The 22,500-nt window shown below is 42.0% G+C and overlaps 3 protein-coding genes across 3 annotated transcripts in view; all 3 read right to left on the minus strand.

The window, feature by feature from the left end:
- The window catches only part of tbx19 (T-box transcription factor 19), a 16,662-nt gene extending 12,691 nt beyond the window's left edge, over window positions 1-3,971 (minus strand). The window contains exons 1-2 of the mRNA XM_078291222.1: window positions 3,898-3,971; window positions 3,622-3,816 (exon numbers count right to left, since the gene is read on the minus strand). Coding sequence (XP_078147348.1) covers window positions 3,622-3,816; window positions 3,898-3,971 — 269 coding nt within the window. The remainder of the gene's footprint in view (window positions 1-3,621; window positions 3,817-3,897) is intronic.
- Window positions 3,972-14,832: 10,861 nt separating this feature from the next.
- LOC144543039 (uncharacterized) lies at window positions 14,833-17,729 on the minus strand. Its single transcript, XM_078291223.1, has 4 exons — window positions 17,677-17,729; window positions 17,374-17,455; window positions 16,235-16,772; window positions 14,833-15,928 (listed from the first exon to the last, which is right to left on the minus strand). Exons 1-4 carry the CDS (start codon window positions 17,727-17,729, stop codon window positions 15,297-15,299), a joined length of 1,305 nt encoding a protein of 434 aa, XP_078147349.1. The 3' UTR covers window positions 14,833-15,296.
- Window positions 17,730-17,882: 153 nt separating this feature from the next.
- The window catches only part of sft2d2b (SFT2 domain containing 2b), a 12,086-nt gene continuing 7,468 nt past the window's right edge, over window positions 17,883-22,500 (minus strand). The window contains exons 4-8 of the mRNA XM_078291148.1: window positions 20,835-20,916; window positions 20,681-20,716; window positions 19,572-19,630; window positions 18,098-18,127; window positions 17,883-17,963 (exon numbers count right to left, since the gene is read on the minus strand). Coding sequence (XP_078147274.1) covers window positions 17,924-17,963; window positions 18,098-18,127; window positions 19,572-19,630; window positions 20,681-20,716; window positions 20,835-20,916 — 247 coding nt within the window. The 3' untranslated portion in view covers window positions 17,883-17,923. The remainder of the gene's footprint in view (window positions 17,964-18,097; window positions 18,128-19,571; window positions 19,631-20,680; window positions 20,717-20,834; window positions 20,917-22,500) is intronic.

The following is a 22,500-nucleotide window of genomic DNA, read 5'->3' on the forward strand; positions in this document are numbered from 1 at the left end:
TGGTCAGTTGTCAGTTAGTTCATTAATATCTGGTCAGTTGTCAGTTCATTAATATCTGGTCAGTTGTCAGTTAGTTCATTAATATCTGGTCAGTTGTCAGTTAGTTCATTAATATCTGGTCAGTTGTCAGTTCATTAATATCTGGTCAGTTGTCAGTTAGTTTGTTAATTAATATCTGGTCAGTTGTCAGTTCATTAATATCTGGTCAGTTGTCAGTTAGTTTGTTAATTAATATCTGGTCAGTTGTCAGTTCATTAATATCTGGTCAGTTGTCAGTTAGTTCATTAATATCTGGTCAGTTGTCAGTTCATTAATATCTGGTCAGTTGTCAGTTCATTAATATCTGGTCAGTTGTCAGTTCATTAATATCTGGTCAGTTGTCAGTTAGTTCATTAATATCTGGTCAGTTGTCAGTTCATTAATATCTGGTCAGTTGTCAGTTAGTTCATTAATATCTGGTCAGTTGTCAGTTAGTTCATTAATATCTGGTCAGTTGTCAGTTCATTAATATCTGGTCAGTTGTCAGTTAGTTTGTTAATTAATATCTGGTCAGTTGTCAGTTCATTAATATCTGGTCAGTTGTCAGTTAGTTTGTTAATTAATATCTGGTCAGTTGTCAGTTCATTAATATCTGGTCAGTTGTCAGTTAGTTCATTAATATCTGGTCAGTTGTCAGTTCATTAATATCTGGTCAGTTGTCAGTTAGTTCATTAATATCTAGTCAGTTGTCAGTTAGTTCATTAATATCTGGTCAGTTGTCAGTTTGTTAATTAATATCGGGTCAGTTGTCAGTTAGTTTGTTAATTAATATCTGGTCAGTTGTCAGTTTGTTAATTAATATCCGGTCAGTTGTTAGTCAGTTACTTTGTTAATTAATATCTAGTCAGTTGTCAGTTAGTTCATTAATATCTGGTCAGTTGTCAGTTTGTTAATTAATATCGGGTCAGTTGTCAGTTAGTTTGTTAATTAATATCTGGTCAGTTGTCAGTTTGTTAATTAATATCCGGTCAGTTGTTAGTCAGTTACTTTGTTAATTAATATCTGGTCAGTTGTCAGTTTGTTAATTACTATCTGGTCAGTTGTCAGTTAGTTTGTTAATTAATATCTGGTCAGTTGTCAGTTCATGAATATCTGGTCAGTTGTCAGTTTGTTCATTAATATCTGGTCAGTTGTCAGTTCATTAATATCTGGTCAGTTGTCAGTTTGTTAATTAATATCTGGTCAGTTGTCAGTTTGTTAATTAATATCTGGTCAGTTGTCAGTTAGTTCATTAATATCTGGTCAGTTGTCAGTTTGTTAATTAATATCTGGTCAGTTGTCAGTTTGTTAATTAATATCTGGTCAGTTGTCAGTTAGTTCATTAATATCTGGTCAGTTGTCAGTTTGTTAATTAATATCTGGTCAGTTGTCAGTTAGTTTGTTAATTAATATCTGGTCAGTTGTCAGTTTGTTAATTAATATCCGGTCAGTTGTTAGTCAGTTACTTTGTTAATTAATATCCGGTCAGTTGTTAGTCAGTTACTTTGTTAATTAATATCTGGTCAGTTGTCAGTTTGTTAATTAATATCTGGTCAGTTGTCAGTTTGTTAATTAATATCTGGTCAGTTGTCAGTTAGTTTGTTAATTAATATCTGGTCAGTTGTCAGTTAGTTCATTAATATCTGGCCAGTTGTCAGTTTGTTAATTAATATCTGGTCAGTTGTCAGTTCATTAATATCTGGTCAGTTGTCAGTTAGTTTGTTAATTAATATCCGATCAGTTGTTAGTCAGTTACTTTGTTAATTAATATCTGGTCAGTTGTCAGTCAGTTACTTTGTTAATTAATATCTGGTCAGTTGTTAGTCAGTTACTTTGTTAATTAATATCTGGTCAGTTGTCAGTTTGTTAATTACTATCTGGTCAGTTGTCAGTTAGTTTGTTAATTAATATCTGGTCAGTTGTCAGTTTGTTAATTAATATCTGGTCAGTTGTCAGTTTGTTAATTAATATCTGGTCAGTTGTCAGTCAGTTACTTTGTTAATTAATATGTGGTCAGTTGTCAGTTTGTTAATTAATATCTGGTCAGTTGTCAGTTTGTTAATTAATATCTGGTCAGTTGTCAGTCAGTTACTTTGTTAATTAATATCTGGTCAGTTGTCAGTTTGTTAATTACTATCTGGTCAGTTGTCAGTTAGTTTGTTAATTAATATCTGGTCAGTTGTCAGTTTGTTAATTAATATCTGGTCAGTTGTCAGTTTGTTAATTAATATCCGGTCAGTTGTCAGTCAGTTACTTTGTTAATTAATATGTGGTCAGTTGTCAGTCAGTCAGTAGTGTTGGGCCGACCGCTCCATCAGAACCAGACTGTTGGCCTCAGTCTGACAGAACTAAACTAAACTGACTGAAGCTGCAGCACCGACGCCTTCATGTTAGTTTAGTAAGGATTCCATTAGTTTAAATTATAGGAAATAATTGTACATCGGTTTAATAGATAGTTTAATAGATAGATGATGACTAGATGAGTCAAACAGCAGAGGAGCCAATGAGAACAAACGACTTATCTGATCACCGGTGTAAACCCAAAACAATCAGACAACAGCCGTACTCTGAAAAAACACAAAATCTGTGACTTTACCTGATCGATCAGCTGATCGATCAGCCCACCACTGTTACTTATTAAGTTTGTCTATTAGCTGGCTCATGTTTCTGTATTAACTCCCATATCACAGTGCTGATGTCAGATCTGTTAGTGACACACAGACTGATTACTAACATTTAACTGAGCAGGACCCAGTTCCTTCAAAATAAAAGTCCCCTTTCATCTGGTGTTTCTGTTATTTTGTCCACCCCTGAATATTACATGGATACAGTTAGAGGAGGGAATTCGTTAATTTATTTCATAGACATTCAGTGAATTTTCAGTGATCTTAAGAATTAAAATAGTTCAATTTGTTACTTTAAAAACTAGTAATTACATGTTATTAAAGCAGGAGCTGGAAACTGATTTCAGTGTTATTATGTGAATCTGGTCTTGCTGTCGGCACGGAAACTGAAACTGTAAAGTCAGAAGAGGCAAAATGTTTTGTGTCCAAAAAACAAAAATCTGAAAAAAAGTAAAACAAAATCACTAAATCCAAATCCTGCCTAGGAACTAAAAGCCTCTGATATTTTTATCTTTCTCTCTGTCTGATTTATAAGTGGCTCCAGCTCTTCACACACACACACACACACACACACACACACACACACACACACACACGCACACACACACACACACACACACTGATCTCCAGTCAGTAATTAACACAGGACCAACAACTCAGATGAACAACAAAAATTACAATTTAACTGTCATTTTATAGTTTTATATTCTAGTGAAGTTATGTTAACGAAGATTCAGACTGAAAGCACTAATATTATTTTACAGTTACTGTTGAAATCTTTATAGCATTATAATATTATATCTGCTACTGTAGTATTAACCTTTATCTACACCTTTATAATTTATAATATTGATTTGTTCATAATGTTGTAGTATTATATCTAATAGACCTAATAGATAGAGATTTACATCAGGAGAGTAAATCATTTCTCTAATTATAACACACACACACACACACACACACACACACACACTCGTACCGTCCGTTCTTGGTGACGATCATCTCGTTGGTGATGTGCTGGAACTTCCTCCACAGCTCGGCGTCCTCCAGCGTGACGCGCAGCTCTCTCTCCGTCGGGTCGCCCTTCTCTCGCCCGGCCTGCAGCTCGCTCTCCACCGCGCTTAGCAGCCGCGACATGCAGCGCTCCGCCGACCCGGGGCTGACCCCCGGGCCCCCCGGGCCCCCCGGGCCCCCCGGGCCCCCCGGGCCAACCGGGCCCACCGGGCCCACCGGGCCGGTACCGCACACGGTACTGACAGAACCGGTTCTACCGGCCGGTCCAGAAGCAGAACCAGTCTCTCCATCGTCCTGTAACCCCTCCACCTTCATCTGAGAACACACACACACACACACACACACACACACACTTTCCCTTTAATATTCAGCCAGGTTCAGTAGAATATTTCAATAGTAAGATGATACAGTATCCTGATAGAATAATAACATATAAAATCCCTGTGGCACCTGATACTGTAATGTTTTTTCTGTATTTTAGGGATATTACAGTAATAATAATAATAAAGTCTCTAGTCAAAACGTAATAAAACATCTCTAAATGGGTTGAAGATGTAATAAAACCTGTTAATTGTTGTTTAATTAAATGCATAATTGTTGCTAATTAAACATCACTAAACATCACTGTTCCTCAATAAATGGAAATTAACCAGAATTATGACATCATAAGGGCTGTAGCAGATTTTTAACTGATGATGTAATAACACTGTGTTATAAATGCAGTTAGTATAGTCAGTGCCATTATTACATCAGTTAACGGTATGAAAGAGCCCTTATGATGTCATAATCACTGGTTGATGTAATACTGTGATTTTGTTAGATTATTCAGCAGTTTGTCACATTAACAGGTTTGGTTACATTTTCAAACCATTTAGAGGGAAATTTTATTACCTGAACATTATTATTATTATCTCCTGTATATATATTTATATATTTATATATATTTTATTTATTTTTATTTTTTTCTTTGGAAACCCTTACAACAAAGTCACATGTGAATTCAAAGCACAATTCAAAGTGCTTTTTAGACACATGAACTTTGTATTCTGACGTCACGTCAGTTTTTACTCACTTTTTTTTCAATTCATAGTTCAAAAGTGTTTTTGTTTTTCTACATGAAAATATTTCTTTTTTCACATTTCACATGCAGAGGCAAAAGTCACATGTGAAAACCACAGTGACATTTTCACATGTGAGTTTTGTAAGGGAACAGAGCAGCTGCAACACGCTGCATCAGTCACATCCAGTGACACGGATCCTCAGGGACATTTTAGATAAATATATATTTTACATATATATATGTATATATATATATATACATATATATATACATACATATATATATACACACACACACACACTGGCGCCTACACTATTAGGCAAGTTAGGCAGATACCCCTCCACTTGGAAATTGGAGGGGTAAAATTGTCTTTTTGCCCCTCCAATTTTCACCCCTTTTAGTAAGTAAGTAAAAAAATAGTAAAAATCTAATATGTAATCTTCAATCTCTCAGTCTTTTCAATCTTATATTTAATAAAGACTAAGTAAAATATCTGCTCTGTCTGCATTTAGATAGCAGCATTTGGATTTGGCTGCACCCCCTCTCCAACCCAAGTGGTATAGTCCAACCTGCGCTAAAAATAGCGCTGATGGGACGATGTGATCCTGAATGGGGTTTGAACCCTGAAACAACAGCTAGCATTGCACAATTTAGGGGCAAAGAAAAGTTAAACAGCACAGGTGTGTTTCTCTTTAGATCTTAACTGTCGCTCCACCAGAGGTGAAAGGCAAAAAGTTATGTGACCTAACGTTTAGCTAAAGTGAGATGTGTTGATGACAGCTTCCTGTTAGCAGCGTCAGCACAGCAGAGCGGCAACAGGTAGGATGCCAAAGCAAAAGGATGTTTGCTTGTAACTGGCTTATTTGTCATTTTGTGCAGTATAGCCTATGAAATATGTTAGTTTCCAAAAAAAATAAATGAAGCCTTTGCAGACAGCTCTCCTGTGTTTACAGCATCTCTTTAAATGAATTGGGTTCTTTAATGTAGCATTGAGATTCAAGCATCACAGTATACAAACCAAACGTAGAGAAATATGTAAAATTGCAGGAAATGGCGTATCTAAAAAAAAAAGAAAAAAAAAGAAATCTGCCCTGTTCAGATTTTTCCACCCCACACTTACACACAGTTAGGCACCCATGTATATATGTATATATATATGTATATATATATACATATATATATATACATATGTATATATATATGTATATATATATATATATATATATATACGTTCTACACGCAGCATGTTCTACACGCAGCACGTTCTACACGCAGCACGTGTTCTACACACAGCACATGTTCTACACACAGCACATGTTCTACACACAGCATGTTCTACACACAGCACATGTTCTACACACAGCACATGTTCTACACACAGCACATGTTCTACACACAGCATGTTCTACACACAGCACATGTTCTACACGCAGCACATGTTCTACACACAGCACATGTTCTACACGCAGCATGTTCTACACACAGCACATGTTCTACACACAGCACATGTTCTACACACAGCACATGTTCTACACGCAGCATGTTCTACACGCAGCACGTTCTACACGCAGCACGTGTTCTACACGCAGCACGTTCTACACACAGCACATGTTCTACACGCAGCACGTTCTACACACAGCACATGTTCTACACGCAGCACGTTCTACACGCAGCACGTGTTCTACACGCAGCACATGTTCTACACGCAGCACGTGTTCTACACGCAGCACATGTTCTACACGCAGCACGTGTTCTACACGCAGCACATGTTCTACACGCAGCACATGTTCTACACGCAGCACGTGTTCTACACGCAGCACATGTTCTACACGCAGCACGTTCTACACACAGCACATGTTCTACACGCAGCACGTTCTACACGCAGCACGTTCTACACGCAGCATGTTCTACACGCAGCACGTGTTCTACACGCAGCACATGTTCTACACGCAGCATGTTCTACACACAGCACATGTTCTACACGCAGCACATGTTCTACACGCAACACATGTTCTACACGCAGCACGTTCTACACGCAGCACATGTTCTACACGCAGCACGTTCTACACGCAGCACATGTTCTACACGCAGCATGTTCTACACGCAGCACATGTTCTACACGCAGCACATGTTCTACACGCAGCATGTTCTACACGCAGCACATGTTCTACACGCAGCACATGTTCTACACGCAGCATGTTCTACACGCAGCATGTTCTACACGCAGCACATGTTCTACACGCAGCATGTTCTACACGCAGCACGTTCTACACGCAGCACGTTCTACACGCAGCACATGTTCTACACGCAGCACATGTTCTACACGCAGCACATGTTCTACACGCAGCACGTTCTACACGCAGCACGTTCTACACGCAGCACATGTTCTACACGCAGCACGTTCTACACGCAGCACATGTTCTACACGCAGCACGTTCTACACGCAGCACGTTCTACACGCAGCATGTTCTACACGCAGCACATATTCTACACGCAGCACATGTTCTACACGCAGCACGTTCTACACGCAGCACATGTTCTACACGCAGCACATGTTCTACACGCAGCACGTTCTACACGCAGCACATGTTCTACACGCAGCACATGTTCTACACGCAGCACGTTCTACACGCAGCACGTTCTACACGCAGCATGTTCTACACGCAGCACGTTCTACACGCAGCACATGTTCTACACGCAGCACGTTCTACACGCAGCACATGTTCTACACGCAGCACATGTTCTACACGCAGCACGTTCTACACGCAGCACATGTTCTACACGCAGCACATGTTCTACACGCAGCACGTTCTACACGCAGCACATGTTCTACACGCAGCACATGTTCTACATGCAGCACGTTCTACACGCAGCACATGTTCTACACGCAGCACATGTTCTACATGTCGTCATTTCAAGTCTTTTGGTTTCTATATTTTTTTCTCCTATAGTGAAACTGAATGGGATTTTTGGATCCAGTTTGCCAGTCGCTCTGTTGTTAAACTGGGTGAAATAATGTCAGTAGAAATGATATGAGATGAAGTTACTAGAGATTTTAACACCTTACTTAATTGTAAAAACTATTTTCTAGAGATTTTTTATAGTTTTCATCAGAATCAGCTGAACTGACAAAGAAAAGCAGAACAGAGGAACCTGAAGCAGAAACATCAGTATCAGCGTTGGACAGTTAAAGGCTTTAACATCATTTCACTCTTCTGTTCATTTACATGTTAGACAGAGAGGGGGCGGGGCCACAATCCCTCATTTGGGCTGAAAAATGATGTCACACTTGAGAGAACACACCAGCCAAGCGTGACATCATTCTTCTGTTGGAGTGTGAAATGTTTGTTCTTGTGTGACCGAAGTTCCTGTGATATGAAGCTGATATTTATTTATCAATGTGGATTCTGATCAGTTTTGACGCCACAACGAAAAAAGCAAATATCGCCGCCTCCAGCGTCCGTCCCTGTTCGGTACAATATTATAAAATATCTACTTTTTGCCTCTCGGATAAATAAAAAACGGCTAATAGAAATTTTCAGATTTTCCAAATGTCCGTTTATAATCAGAATATTGAGCTGATAAGCGTTACACAGACCCAGATGGCAGATCTGATGACATCACGTTTTTATAAAGGTTTTTTTTTTTTTTTTTTTTTCAGACTTCAAGTGAAGTGCAGAACAGCACTTGTGGCTTCATGACACAACATTCACGCCATGGTTGTTATCATAATACTTTAAAAAATAGATTGCATCTACAAAACATGTAATAACTTTGTTTATTTCTATTTAAATTATTTCACTCATTTTAAGGCCGAATCAACAGAAACCGAAAATCCCGTAAACTTCCACCGCAGGCTGGGTTTCACCATTCCACGAACACGTGAAAACGACCAAAGTATGTTTTGCAAATTAAAGAGTCAAACATAAATACTGTGTGTGTGTGTGTGTGTGTGCGTGTGTGTAGTTCCTCTTTACTGGCTCAGACAGTTGAACAGTTCAGCTTCCTGTTGGAGTTTCATTAAAATAAAAATGGAATTCACCAAATTTCATCTGTGTTAAGGAATTCTAACCAGAAGTTTTTTTATTATATGTGTGATTGCTGGTTTTATTTCATTCCATGTGCATTTTATTGCTGTGGTTTAGTCACTTTTTATTCTTGATATGTAATATTTTTGTAAAGTGCATTAAGACAACTGTGCCTCTATAAGTTTAACTCCTTTGGTTAAAGAAATACATTTCCATATTTGTGACTGTATCCTAATATGACATTTGTACTGTGATTATGGTAACTGATAATTGATTTCCCTGTTGATGGATTTATTGATCCATCAGAAGAAATGCAGCATGACAGCTGGAAATGTTCCGTCTGCATCTCATAAAAATGTGTTCTTCACCTTGTTTTAACAGCTGTGCAATATTGTAGAAAACCTTTTATATCTAACTGTGTTTCTGAAAAACGAAACGCTGCAGCTCTTCAGCCGTCTGTGCGCTTTTAAAATGACAGTAAATCAGTTTTTACAGTTTCAGACAAACGATGACAGTTGAACTGGTCTCCGGTAATATATGCGTGGAATACATAACATTAGTTAATATTAATATTTCTATAAATTATTAGAATATTGGGAAAAAAATACTACAATCTTCTATGCCGTTCGTATAATATTTCTATAACCAGTAATGTTTTGTGAAATAGAAAAAACAAAAGTCGATTATAAATGTATAGTTTTATAGTTTTGTACTGGGAAATAAAAGGAAGGTAAATTATAATATTCAGTCAAACCACCAATATAAATAAAAATCACCTATCATTTTAGAAAAGCATTGATTTATGATTTGTCCCTCATATCTTTTACCAGTTTGATACTGACTGTGATGTTTACTGTAATTTGTAAATTGTGGTAAAATGCGTTTCATTGTTTTATAGTGTTCTTATCATATAAAATACATTGTAGGGATTTAGTGAGTTTATAGTGACCTTACTGTACTATAAAGTATTTTTTATCTTCTGTAGTATGACTGTAATATCCCTACAATAACATATTGCTATAATATTTTCCTATAATAATTCCTAAAATAACTGTAATTTAAGGGACGTCTACAGTAGTGTTGTGTGGTTCTATAGGATTACTGCAGCTGTTGTGGTAAAACAGGAAAATCAAAGTGGACTTACCGTTAACGGAGCGCTCTGCTACAAGTTGGTCGAGAATTAAAATTAAAATTAATCCAGAATATCACTTGGCTGGTTTAGAATAAAGTGTTAAAAGTGTTGAAATAAAGAGTGAAAATAAAGAGTTGAACCTGTTGTTCTCTGGTTTGATGCTGAAGCTGCTCAGGCTTCAACTGGACGATCAGAAGAGAATGACAGAGAATATCAGTCTGGCTCTACCTCGCTCGACCGCGCTCTCTCTCTCTGTCTCTCTCTCTCCCTCTCTCTCTCACACACACACACACACACACACACACACTCTACCTCTTACTACTGCTCTCTCTCTCTACCTTGCTCTACCACTCTCTCTCTCTCGTACACAGTCCGTTCATCAGACTTGTTCCTGAAAAGTAGAGAGCAGACCTGATGACCTTTGACCCCAAGAACACTTTACAGTAAACTGGTTTACGTGTTCAGTAAACTGGTTACGTGTTCAGTAAACTGGTTACACGTTCAGTAAACTGGTTTACGTGTTCAGTAAACTGGTTACACGTTCAGTAAACTGGTTTACATGTTCAGTAAACTGGTTACACGTTCAGTAAACTGTTTTACGTGTTCAGTAAACTGGTTACACGTTCAGTAAACTGGTTTACATGTTCAGTAAACTGTTTACGTGTTCAGTAAACTGGTTTACATGTTCAGTAAACTGGTTTACATGTTCAGTAAACTGGTTACACGTTCAGTAAACTGGTTTACGTGTTCAGTAAACTGGTTACGTGTTCAGTAAACTGTTTACGTGTTCAGTAAACTGGTTACAAGTTCAGTAAACTGTTTACGTGTTCAGTAAACTGGTTACGTGTTCAGTAAACTGGTTACACGTTCAGTAAACTGGTTTACGTGTTCAGTAAACCGGTTACACGTTCAGTAAACTGTTTACGTGTTCAGTAAACTGTGTACGTGTTCAGTAAACTGGTTTACGTGTTCAGTAAACCGGTTACACGTTCAGTAAACTGTTTACGTGTTCAGTAAACTGTTTACGTGTTCAGTAAACCGGTTACACGTTCAGTAAACTGGTTACACGTTCAGTAAACTGGTTTACGTGTTCAGTAAACCGGTTACACGTTCAGTAAACTGTTTACGTGTTCAGTAAACCGGTTACACGTTCAGTAAACTGTTTACGTGTTCAGTAAACTGTTTACGTGTTCAGTAAACTGGTCTACTGTAGTGGTGATGAGTTAGTAACCAGGTGTTTAATGGTAAATGAATGACGGGGAAAATGTCTAACAGTATTGTGCAAAAGAAAAAAAATATTTAAGCAGGAACTGATAGCCAAAATAACAAATAACAAATAACTTTAAAAAATGTAAATTATATATTATATTATTGGATAAAAGCAGATTTGAGCTGATTTGAATTTGAATTTTCATCTGTGGTGATGTCCTGTTTGAATTTACTGCAGTCTGAACCGTCTGCTGGTAATATGAATCACTTAGAGTACAGTATACAGACTGATTAGCATGTAGCATGTAGCATGTAGCATGTAACTGGTTCTGATTTAAACCTCTGTTCACTGCTAAATATCCAAACATGGTGATACAGACCAGCCAGCAGAACATGTGATCAAACAATATTAGCAATCTGTAAGTAGCACAGCAGCTAGCTTCCAGACAGACCAGTAGCTAGCTAGTATCACTATCACTAATAATAAAATATCACTGAAGTGTGTGCATGTATAATCACTACAATGAGGAATACAACACATTTTTAAAATAAATTATGTAAATTATCACTTTATCCAAAACATTTAGCTGCCATTAAGCTAGTTCCATTAGCCACTACCTAGCTAACAGCTAGCAGCTAGCAGCTAACGAAGCCACGTTAATGTTTTCTAACATTTTCAGTTTTAGCTGATTCATCAAGATATTAAGATGTTCACAACAGAATTCATAAACTCATTTGACAAGATTTGCAGCCGTCTATCAACATGAAAAACCCATTCAGGTTCGCCATTCAGATGTGCAACTCTTCCACTGTGGAGATTAATGGTGCGTTCCATTAGAAGTCGGAAGTCTGTAGTTCCGAGTTGGGTCTAAATATGTTAGTGCGTCTTCTCGGGAAAACAGCCTTTACCCATTAACGTTAACGGCAGCTATCTGACAGCTCGTTACGTTAGCAGGCGAGTTCATACAGCAAAGACTTCTATCTAGTGATGAAGCACAAGTCACTGAATTACGTTACAAATGGAAACTACAAAGTTGTTTCAACAAGTTTTCATAACACAAAAACTACATATCAAGTAAAATCAAGTCTTATTAAGTACAGATTGATGCTGTGACGTCAGCTGTGTTTATGTCGCAGAACTCGGGCGGAATTAATCTTGCACGAATTTCCGACTGGGAATTCTCTAACTGACTTGAACGACCGTTCTGTTGCACTTCTCCTTGTTGGAAGTCGTTTCTCTCAGAGTTCAGAGTGCAGTGGAATGCACCATGAGGCCGGACGATTGGCTGCGGAGATGAGCAAGCACAGTGCCAGCTGGCTTGTGATGGGCTAAGTGTTGAGGGGGGCGGGGCCGGATTTAACGTAAATACAAGCTGCAGACTGGAAGAACTGTTCAGGTCGCCTCCTGGTGGAGACTACAGGCAGGACATGGGAAGTCCAGCCGGCAGTACGAGCTAATAAAACTCAAACTGATCAGTTTTTTTGACACTGATGGGATCAACTGTACTTACGCACAGTGAAGCAAGACGTCGTCCTGTTCTGTTTCCTCCGACGTGACGCAGAATCAGAGGCAGCAGCTTCCTGTCCCCACCATGGCTGTACGCAGGGTTTTAGAAATACCAAGGTCCAAAAACTGAGCTTGCTAGGGGGGTTCGGGGGCATGCCCCCCCCAAAAAATGTTGATTTCCCTGATCTAAATATGTGTATTTTAAGACGTTTGGAGAGCAAAAATTGGATAACAATGGCTTTAAAACCATGTCAGTGGGCAGTAGCATAAATGATCTGTCAAGCAGTAATACATGAGAATCAGGTTAAATGTTGCAATGAATGATCCACACTACAATCTGGAAATACAGAAGAGGCTAAAATGATCACGAAACATCTGAAAATGAATGTTGACAATGTTTAATTAAAGTGTTCAAGTAAAGGGAAATTGAAATCTAATCATGACCAAATATGGGAGCAATAGGTTGATTTTAAATGTGTGTGTGTGTGTGTGTGTGCGTGTGTGTGTTGATTATCCATGGAGAGGGCAGTGGAGATCATCCGAAGAGCGGGCAGTGTTTGGTCCGGGTTCAACCACGTCCATGTAGACTCACTGAAATGACATGAATTAGCCTACATGAATGTTGATTGTTGACAACACACCATCATACATTCCAAACATGAATGGCCTTAAATAAGTAATGTTTCAAAGATTATCTAGCACAGATGTTACCTTTTCATTAAACGCCAATGCGATCCTTCTGTGTCCAGTGGCATCCCGTTGAAAGTTTATCAGTCTACCATTGGATGGAATTAACGTTAGAATTAACTTGCTAGCTAGCCAGCTAACTTAGCTGGCTAGCTAGCTAGTTAATTCACTCAAGTGAAACTAACTAGCGGCATCATGATGGATGGCCGCTGTTTAACGGAGCGCGACCGCACAGGAGCTGTTCGTCAGATGATGTCTGGCTGGGGATGAATAACGCTGAACTACAAGCAGTCCACTAATAAAATTCTCTAGTTACCTGTATCACGCTTCGCATGGATTCAGCTGCCTGTCGGGTTTCCTCAAGTTGATGACATAATCAAAGAACCACCGCGTTGAGTAAAGATTTAGTAGTAACACAAGATCATCCACTTCACCACCCACCCACACACACACAAGCAATGACGGTGATCAGATGAGCAAGTTGTAATCTTGGCATTGTACAATATCTTTGCCGCACCAAAGTAAAGTTATTTTTAGGCAATTATTTTACTTTTATTATATACACCTCGGTGACCTCGGTGGTGGGTACGGCCATGTTTGCCACCACACAACAAGAGTCTGTAAACATGGTGCTGATCAAGCGAAGCGGCCATTTTAACTCCCTCCACTGCCAGCCAATGGGCTTCCTCCTGGTCTGCTGGACTGTAAACAGACTGGATGTTCAGGTGAACATGACAGTGTTGAGGAAAACATCAGAAGCTGCTCAGATCATCATGTAACAGACAGTTTAACGATCCTGTGTGAAGAAACAGACATACGAGCAGTTCTCTTGAAAACTCTCCTGTGTCCATATAGGTCACACACACACACACACACACACACACACACACACACACACACACACACACACAGAACGCTCTGTCCGTCAGTCTCCAGTGACATCGGATATCTCGTTCCCGCCTGCTGCTGTAAGAGTGTGTGTGTTTTGGTGTGTGTGTGTGTGTGTGTTTTAATCAGCAGGCAGCGCTTGGTGGAGATTAGTGGCTTTAGCGACTTAGCGGGCATAAAGGAGTCGTTAACGAAGGTGGTAGTTAAATATCAGAAGACCAGGTCACTCACACACACACACACACACACACACACACACACACACACACACACAGCAAGTGGGAACAGAGCATAGAAACCAGTTTGAGTTTGTAGTTTGTTGAATTGCGTTGAGACAAAACTTCAGATCAGTGGAAGCGGTCAGAGCATCTCTACGTTCTTAAAGGGAAACTCCTCCACTGTTACATCTCATCTACTACTTCTACTGCAGTTAGTGGTTTACTACATTTCCCAGAATGCCTTTCAACAACCCTCAGAGAAGGAGCCTGAACTGGTCGCTTTCAGTCAAAGCTGGGTGTATGGGCATAGAAATATAACTAGCTAGCCAACTAGCTAGTGAACATTGGGGCGTGTCTGATCGAGGCCACGCCCCCTCAGTCAAACTCCAGCCTGTCTCTCTGCTGCAGTGCATTCTGGTCTCTCTCCTGCTCCTGTGGTGGAGAAACTGGTCTCTCTCCTGCTCCTGTGGTGGAGAAACTGGTCTCTCTCCTCTTCTACGATGGATTTCTCCCTGTATGATTGTTGAACGTCTCTCGGTGCAAAATGGCGGCTCTAGAAAGAAGCCCTCGCTCTTTGATTCTGAGGGACTGACACCAAAACCTGACGTTTACCGCTGATGTTTTACATCCTGAAACATTTTCTCATATCAAACTGGAAATATCTGGAGGTGACGTCACCTCGTCTACGATTGGCCGGTTATCCACCGAGAAGAAAAACACAACAAGCTGCTGGATGGAGACAGGAATGAAAAATCCAGAAGAGTTACAGAGTTTTAGGAGGAGCTTTCCTTTAATCGCTTCACACAAACTGATGACATGAACAGTCTCTGAGATAAAAACATAAAAATATTTCTTAAATTAGTTCCAAAAATAAAATCACTTCTCTATGGAATAAAAACAAAGGAAAACGTTCAAACTGGAACTGAAATGTGAATGTAACCACAAGATGCAGACAGACAGACAGACAGGCAGACAGACAGGCAGGCAGGCAGGCAGGCAGACAGACAGACAGACAGACAGACAGACAGGCAGACAGACAGGCAGGTAGACAGACAGACAGACAGACAGACAGACAGGCAGACAGACAGACAGACAGACAGGCAGACAGACAGACAGACACACAGACAGGCAGGCAGACAGACAGACAGACAGACAGACAGACAGACAGACAGACAGACAGACAGACAGGCAGACAGACAGGCAGGTAGACAGACAGACAGACAGACAGACAGACAGGCAGACAGACAGGCAGGTAGACAGACAGACAGACAGACAGACAGACAGACAGGCAGACAGACAGACAGGTAGACAGACAGACAGACAGACAGACAGGCAGGCAGACAGACAGGCAGGTAGACAGACAGACAGACAGACAGACAGACAGGCAGACAGGCAGGTAGACAGACAGACAGGCAGACAGACAGGTAGACAGACAGACAGGCAGACAGACAGACAGGCAGAGCTGAAATGTTTAGTTTTGGTGAAATGTGAATATTTCTTCTGTCCAGATGAGATGAAATGATGTGAACCTTCTGAGCTGCAGCTGAACACCGGTCTGTTTCAGCTGAACACCGGTCTGTTTCAGCAGCTGAACACCGGTCTGTTTCACCTGAACACCGGTCTGTTTCACCTGAACACCGGTCTGTTTCAGCGGCTGAACACCGGTCTGTTTCTTCACCTGAACACCAGTCTGTTTCAGCTGAACACTGGTCTGTTTCACCTGAACACCGGTCTGTTTCACCTGAACACCAGTCTGTTTCAGCTGAACACTGGTCTGTTTCACCTGAACACCGGTCTGTTTCACCTGAACACCGGTCTGTTTCAGCGGCTGAACACCGGTCTGTTTCACCTGAACACCGGTCTGTTTCACCTGAACACCGGTCTGTTTCAGCTGAACACCGGTCTGTTTCACCTGAACACCGGTCTGTTTCAGCGGCTGAACACCGGTCTGTTTCACCTGAACACCGGTCTGTTTCAGCGGCTGAACACCGGTCTGTTTCACCTGAACACCGGTCTGTTTCAGCGGCTGAACACCGGTCTGTTTCACCTGAACACCGGTCTGTTTCAGCGGCTGAACACCGGTCTGTTTCAGCTGAACACCGGTCTGTTTCACCTGAACACCGGTCTGTTTCAGCAGCTGAACACCGGTCTGTTTCAGCTGAACACCGGTCTGTTTCAGCTGAACACCGGTCTGTTTCACCTGAACACCGGTCTGTTTCAGCTGAACACCGGTCTGTTTCAGCTGAACACCGGTCTGTTTCAGCTGAACACCGGTCTGTTTCAGCGGCAGAGGGATTTCTCTGATTGTTTTTAATCTCAGTGAAACGTTTAGCTTCTGCCTCGCTGAGCGCCTTGAACACAAGCTGAAAACCACAGAACTTTAATGTCTAGAGCGGTTCTTCCACTGTTTGTCTTGGTAATTTGTTTAGTTCAGCATAAAATGGTGATTATGGTGAAGTGTTAGTTGCTATGGTGACAACAGTCTGGACATTAAGGTGTAAAGTCTGTCACACTGTGAGAACTGAGCAGATGAGTCTGTTAGCAAACTGTCAGAACTCAACTGGAAGCTAACGTTAGCGACGAGGCTAACGTAGCTTTATCACAGACTGTACTCTCTCTAGCTCTTCTAGTCAACATTAGCATGTTAGCATCAAACAGGTTCCTTTAACTTAATATAGCTCCTTAAATGCTATAAACGTAGCTTAGCCTTCCTTTAGTGGAGAGAAAAGTTAGCGTCCGCTAACTTCAAACAGCTAACAGACATCAGCTGAAACAGATGAACAGCTCCACCTGGTGGAGGCAGAGTGACACAGCAGGTGGCAGAGCTCCACCTGGTGGAGGCAGAGTGACAGAGCTCCACCTGGTGGAGGCAGAGTGACAGAGCTCCACCTGGTGGAGGAAGAGTGACACAGCAGGTGACAGAGCTCCACCTGGTGGAGGCAGAGTGACAGAGCTCCACCTGGTGGAGGCAGAGTGACAGAGCTCCACCTGGTGGAGGAAGAGTGACACGGCAGGTGACAGAGCTCCACCTGGTGGAGGCAGAGTGACACGGCAGGTGACAGAGCTCCACCTGGTGGAGGCAGAGTGACAGAGCTCCACCTGGTGGAGGCAGAGAAGCTAGTCCAACGGTTCACATCAAAATGGCCGTCGCTCCAACCGACCAGGAACGTTGATTTGAATGGGAATGACTGTTCTATCTGTTCTAGTTCTGTGAGTTCAACTCAGAGCAGAATGATTTTTCTCTGCTGTCCAATCAGATCAATGGGGAGGCGGGACTTCTGCAATCTGAACCTTCTGATCTGGAGTTCAGCAGGAGACAGTTCACTGGCTGCTCTGGTTGTCATGGTGATAACAAAGGCTGAGGTCACTGCTGGGTCCGATCTTCTGCACACCACACAACATCCTGCTTCCTGATTGGTCAGGCAGGTGACAGGCGTCAGAGGTCAGAGGAGTGCAACAGGGCTTCACCCAAACTGTGTGTGTGTGTGTGTGTGGGGGTGGGGGTGGGGGGTGGGGTGGGGGGGGGGTGGGGGGTGCTTTAAGACAGACAGAATGAAAACATTTTGATGACGCCGTCCCTGCAAGACAGACAGACAGACAGGTTGTTAGGAAACAGATCTAATATTATATTATACAGACAGATACTGCTCTGTGTGTGTGTGTGTGTGTGTGTGTGTGTGTGTGTGTGTGTGTGTGTGTGTGTGTGTGTTACCTGGCGAAGGGGATGTAAGACAGGCCGTACCTGTGATAAACGACAACAGCAGTTAGAACTGGTCAGACATTTAGAACTCAGGTGGGAAAATACCTGGAGGATCATCAAATATAAAACTAACTTGAACAGACTGAGCTGTTCTGAGATCAGCTGTCTGCTGTCCGGCTCCGTGGATCTCAGTCTTTATCACATCTGAATCTGACTCAGAGCCGGTTCAGACAGATACTGTCTGACAAACCTGATTGGCTGGTGGAAGAAGGCGGGACAAACCTCCTTATGACGAGCGTTACAGAGCGACCACAACTACCAGCATGGCAACCGGCACTGGTTTAACAGTTTACTGGTTTAACAGTTTACTGGTTTAACAGTTTACTGGTTTAACAGTTTACTGGTTTAACAAACTGGTTTAACAGTTTACTGGTTTAACAAACTGGTTTAACAGTTTACAGGTTTAACAGTTTACTGGTTTAACAGTTTACTGGTTTAACAAACTGGTTTAACAGTTTACAGGTTTAACAGTTTACTGGTTTAACAGTTTACTGGTTTAACAAACTGGTTTAACAGTTTACAGGTTTAACAGTTTACTGGTTTAACAAGTTTACTCGCTCGCTTCATCGATTCCTCCATTACTAGAGTTTTTTTCAGGAGTGGGAGGGGGAGAGCGCCGCTTTTAAACAGCGAGGGAGGAGCCAAGCTAGTTTTAACAAGTGAAAAGCAGCTGGATGGAGGGGGAGGAGCTTCTTCAGCAGCAGAATCTGACAACAAGCTTTAGAAAAGAGGAGAAAACAGCAACAGCTGGATGTTGGTTCACATCATGCTGACTCAGTTAAATCTCCACACAGCACATTAGCTTCAGCATCGGTTAGAAGGTCTGATATCGCTTAATGCAGATTTAATGGCTTGATGAATTAAACAATCAGCTGTTTAAAAGCTGGGAAGTGAACGCCGCCATGATTGTTGTCGCTCTGAGGCGTTTCCAGATGACATCGCTCTGCTTTGCTACTGTGATTGGTCAAAGATTTTGATAACTGACAACTAACACGACCAATCGATTGGGGCGAGAAATTCCGTCAGCGAATCGGTGGATAGACCGACCAGACTGATATGAATCAACATGCAAATCCAAACAGTGACGAGGACTGAGACACATGGAGCCGGACAGGAAACAGATCAGCAGCCATCTGAGGAATTTAGCAGGAAGTTAGTTAGCTAAAAGCTACTAGCTAGGCTAGACTGTGTCAGCTGGTGATAATGAGCCAAACATATTCAGATGTGAGCTGATGTCCCTCTGATTCTTCACTAGTGTTTTCAGTGTGAATCTGTGAAATGATAAATGTTTGTCCGATCATGTCGGTTCACAGCAGCAGACAGAGCTGGAGTCACTCTGCAGGTCGACTTTCAAAATGGCCGCCGTGTGAATAAAGTGACTTCACACAGCTGGAAACATGTTGCATCATCACAGACTGAATCTTACCAGGCAAACGCAAGAAACTGGAGGACACAAAACAGGAGAGCAAGACCGTTTTTCTTCCACTGGAGAGAGAGAGACAGGTAGACAGACAGGTAGAAGACAGACAGACAAACAGACAGACAGGTAGAAAACAGACAGACAGGTAGAAGACAGACAGACAGACAGACAGGTAGGAAGACAGACAGACAGACAGACAGGTAGACAGACATACAGACAGACAGACAGACATACAGACAGACAGACAGGTAGGAAGACAGACAGACAGACAGACAGGTAGGAAGACAGACAGGTAGGAAGACAGACAGACAGACAGGTAGAAGACAGACAGACAGACAGACAGGTAGGAAGACAGACAGACAGGTAGACAGACAGACAGACAGACAGACAGACAGACAGACAGACAGGTAGAAGACAGACAGACAGACAGACAGGTAGACAGACATACAGACAGACAGACAGGTAGACAGACAGACAGACAGACAGACAGACAGACAGACAGACAGGTAGAAGACAGACAGACAGACAGACAGGTAGACAGACATACAGACAGACAGACAGACAGGTAGGAAGACAGACAGACAGACAGGTAGAAGACAGACAGACAGACAGACAGGTAGACAGACATACAGACAGACAGACAGACAGACATACAGACAGACAGACAGACATACAGAGAGACAGACAGGTAGAAGACAAACAGACAGGTAGGAAGACAGACAGACAGACAGAAGACAGACAGACAGACAGACAGGTAGGAAGACAGACAGACAGACAGGTAGAAGACAGACAGACAGACAGACAGACAGACAGGTAGGAAGACAGACAGACAGACAGACAGACAGACAGATAGACAGACAGGTAGGAAGATAGACAGACAGACAGGTAGAAGACAGACAGACAGACAGACAGACAGGTAGAAGACAGACAGACAGACAGACAGACAGGTAGAAGACAGACAGACAGACAGACAGACAGGTTAGCAGTTCTCCTCTCATTAAACAAATTAAATGTGAAAAGTGCCAAAATAACGAACTGTGTCCAAGTGGTGTGTGTGTGTGTGTGTGTGTGTGTGTGTGTGTGTGTGTGTGTGTGTGTGTGTGTGTCTCACTCACCCAGAAAGCAGCACACAGTGTCAGCACCAGACAGATCTGCAGAGAGACAGACAATCAGCAACAACACTGTGTGTGTGTGTGTGTGTGTGTTTAGTGTGTGTATATTTTGTGTGTGTGTGTGTGTGTGTGTGTGTGTGTGTGTGCGTGTTCTAACCAGCATGACAGCGGTGGCCAGCGCTCTCTCTTTAGCACACATCCTCTTCAGCTGCTTCAGCGGACCCATCAGGAACATGGTGCTGCAACACACACACACACACACACACACACACACACACACACTTCAATACACACATGCTTTAAAACACACTACATGACACACACTCACTTTACTGAACACAAACACTATAAAACACACACACACACTTTAATAAAGACACTCAACCTTCATACCAACTTTCACCACAAGAGGGAAACCTTCAGTCTGTGTGTGTGTGTGTGTGTGTGTGTGTGTGTGTGTGTGTGTGTGTGTGAGTGTGTGTGAGTGTGTGCGAGTGTGTGTTTCCTTTGTTCTAAACCAAGCGCAGGTAAACAGTGCTGACTTGGCCCTGAGGGATGATGGGTAATGTAGTTTGTTACCTGGCTGAGGATTCAACACATCAGTTACACAGGCCAACATCAACAGTGCAGCATAAAATGCATCTTAAATGATGCAGAGAAACCTTCCACTAATGAACAGAGCTACAAATCTTTCTGTCAACAGCCAAGACAGTGATGACAGTGATGACAGTGATGACAGTGATGACAGTGATGCGCAAGTCGACCCGAAACCCGCCGGTCCCGCAGGTGTGTCTGCAGGCGGGGCGGGTCAGGGTCGACTGAAGATGACAGGAAGGAACGGGAGGTTTGGGATGTCGATGTGTCGGATCAGGCGGTCGCGGGTTGAAAAAACCCTGAAGAGCAAGTTGTTTGGTCCGACCCGCTCTCCTCAGTAGTAGTACCAGTAGTAGTAGTAGTAGTAGTAGTAGTAGTAGTAGTAGTAGTAGTAGTAGTAGTAGTAGTAGCAGTAGTAGCAGCAGTGGTAGTAGTAGTAGAAGTAGTAGTAGTAGTAGTAGTAGTAGTACAGTAGTAGTAGTAGCAGCAGTAGTACAGTAGTAGTAGTAGTAGTAGTAGTAGCAGCAGCAGTGGTAGTAGTAGTAGTAGTAGTAGTAGTGGTAGTAGTAGTAGTAGTAGTAGTAGTGGTAGTAGTAGTAGTAGCAGCAGTAGTAGTAGTAGCAGTAGTACAGTAGTAGTAGTAGCAGCAGTAGTAGTAGTAGTAGTAGCAGCAGTAGTAGTAGTAGTAGTAGTAGTAGCAGCAGCAGCAGCAGCAGTAGTAGTAGTAGCAGCAGTAGTAGTAGTAGTAGCAGTAGTAGCAGTAGTAGTAGTAGTAGTAGTAGTACAGTAGTAGTAGTACAGTAGTAGTAGTAGTAGTAGTTTAGTCTGCCAACTCACGTAAACAGATTATTGAGAATGAATGCAAATATATACACAGAGTTTAGTTTGGCGTCTAGGCTCTGGTCCTGACAATAGGGAACTTCCCCCCGGGGAAGACCTGAATCAGAGCCTCCAGGTGGAGGCTGGGTGGAGGCTGGGTGGAGGCGGGGATGATGAAATGAATACTGAGCAGCAGTAACCAGCAGTCTGAGCAGCGCAGCAGCAGCATGGCAATGCGAAAGTGTGTTAGCAGGTGCAGGAAGCTTAAACAGACCGCCTTATTGAGAGGGGGGCGCTTGATAAGAGTGTATGAGTAGTGTGTGTGTCAGGTGACCGCAGCGCGACTCGAGTTGTCTGCCTGAACTAGCTTCACAGGCTTCGCTTCATTAGTAGCAGCAGTAGCAGTAGTA

This window comes from Centroberyx gerrardi, chromosome 21 (assembly GCF_048128805.1).
Source record: "Centroberyx gerrardi isolate f3 chromosome 21, fCenGer3.hap1.cur.20231027, whole genome shotgun sequence".
Lineage (NCBI taxonomy): Eukaryota > Metazoa > Chordata > Actinopteri > Beryciformes > Berycidae > Centroberyx > Centroberyx gerrardi.

What these genes read in the sequence shown, in the direction of transcription:
- LOC144543039 (XM_078291223.1), bottom strand. Translation starts at nt 17,729, where the DNA reads ATGACAACCAGAGCAGCCAGTGAACTGTCTCCTGCTGAACTCCAGATC. An exon ending in GCTGAACTCCAGATCAGAAG is followed by an intron (nt 17,456 to 17,676) that starts GTTCAGATTGCA and finishes TGCCTCCACCAG; the next exon opens with GTGGAGCTCTGTCACCTGCC. An exon ending in TGAAACAGACCGGTGTTCAG is followed by an intron (nt 15,929 to 16,234) that starts GTGAAACAGACC and finishes ACCGGTGTTCAG; the next exon opens with CTGCAGCTCAGAAGGTTCAC.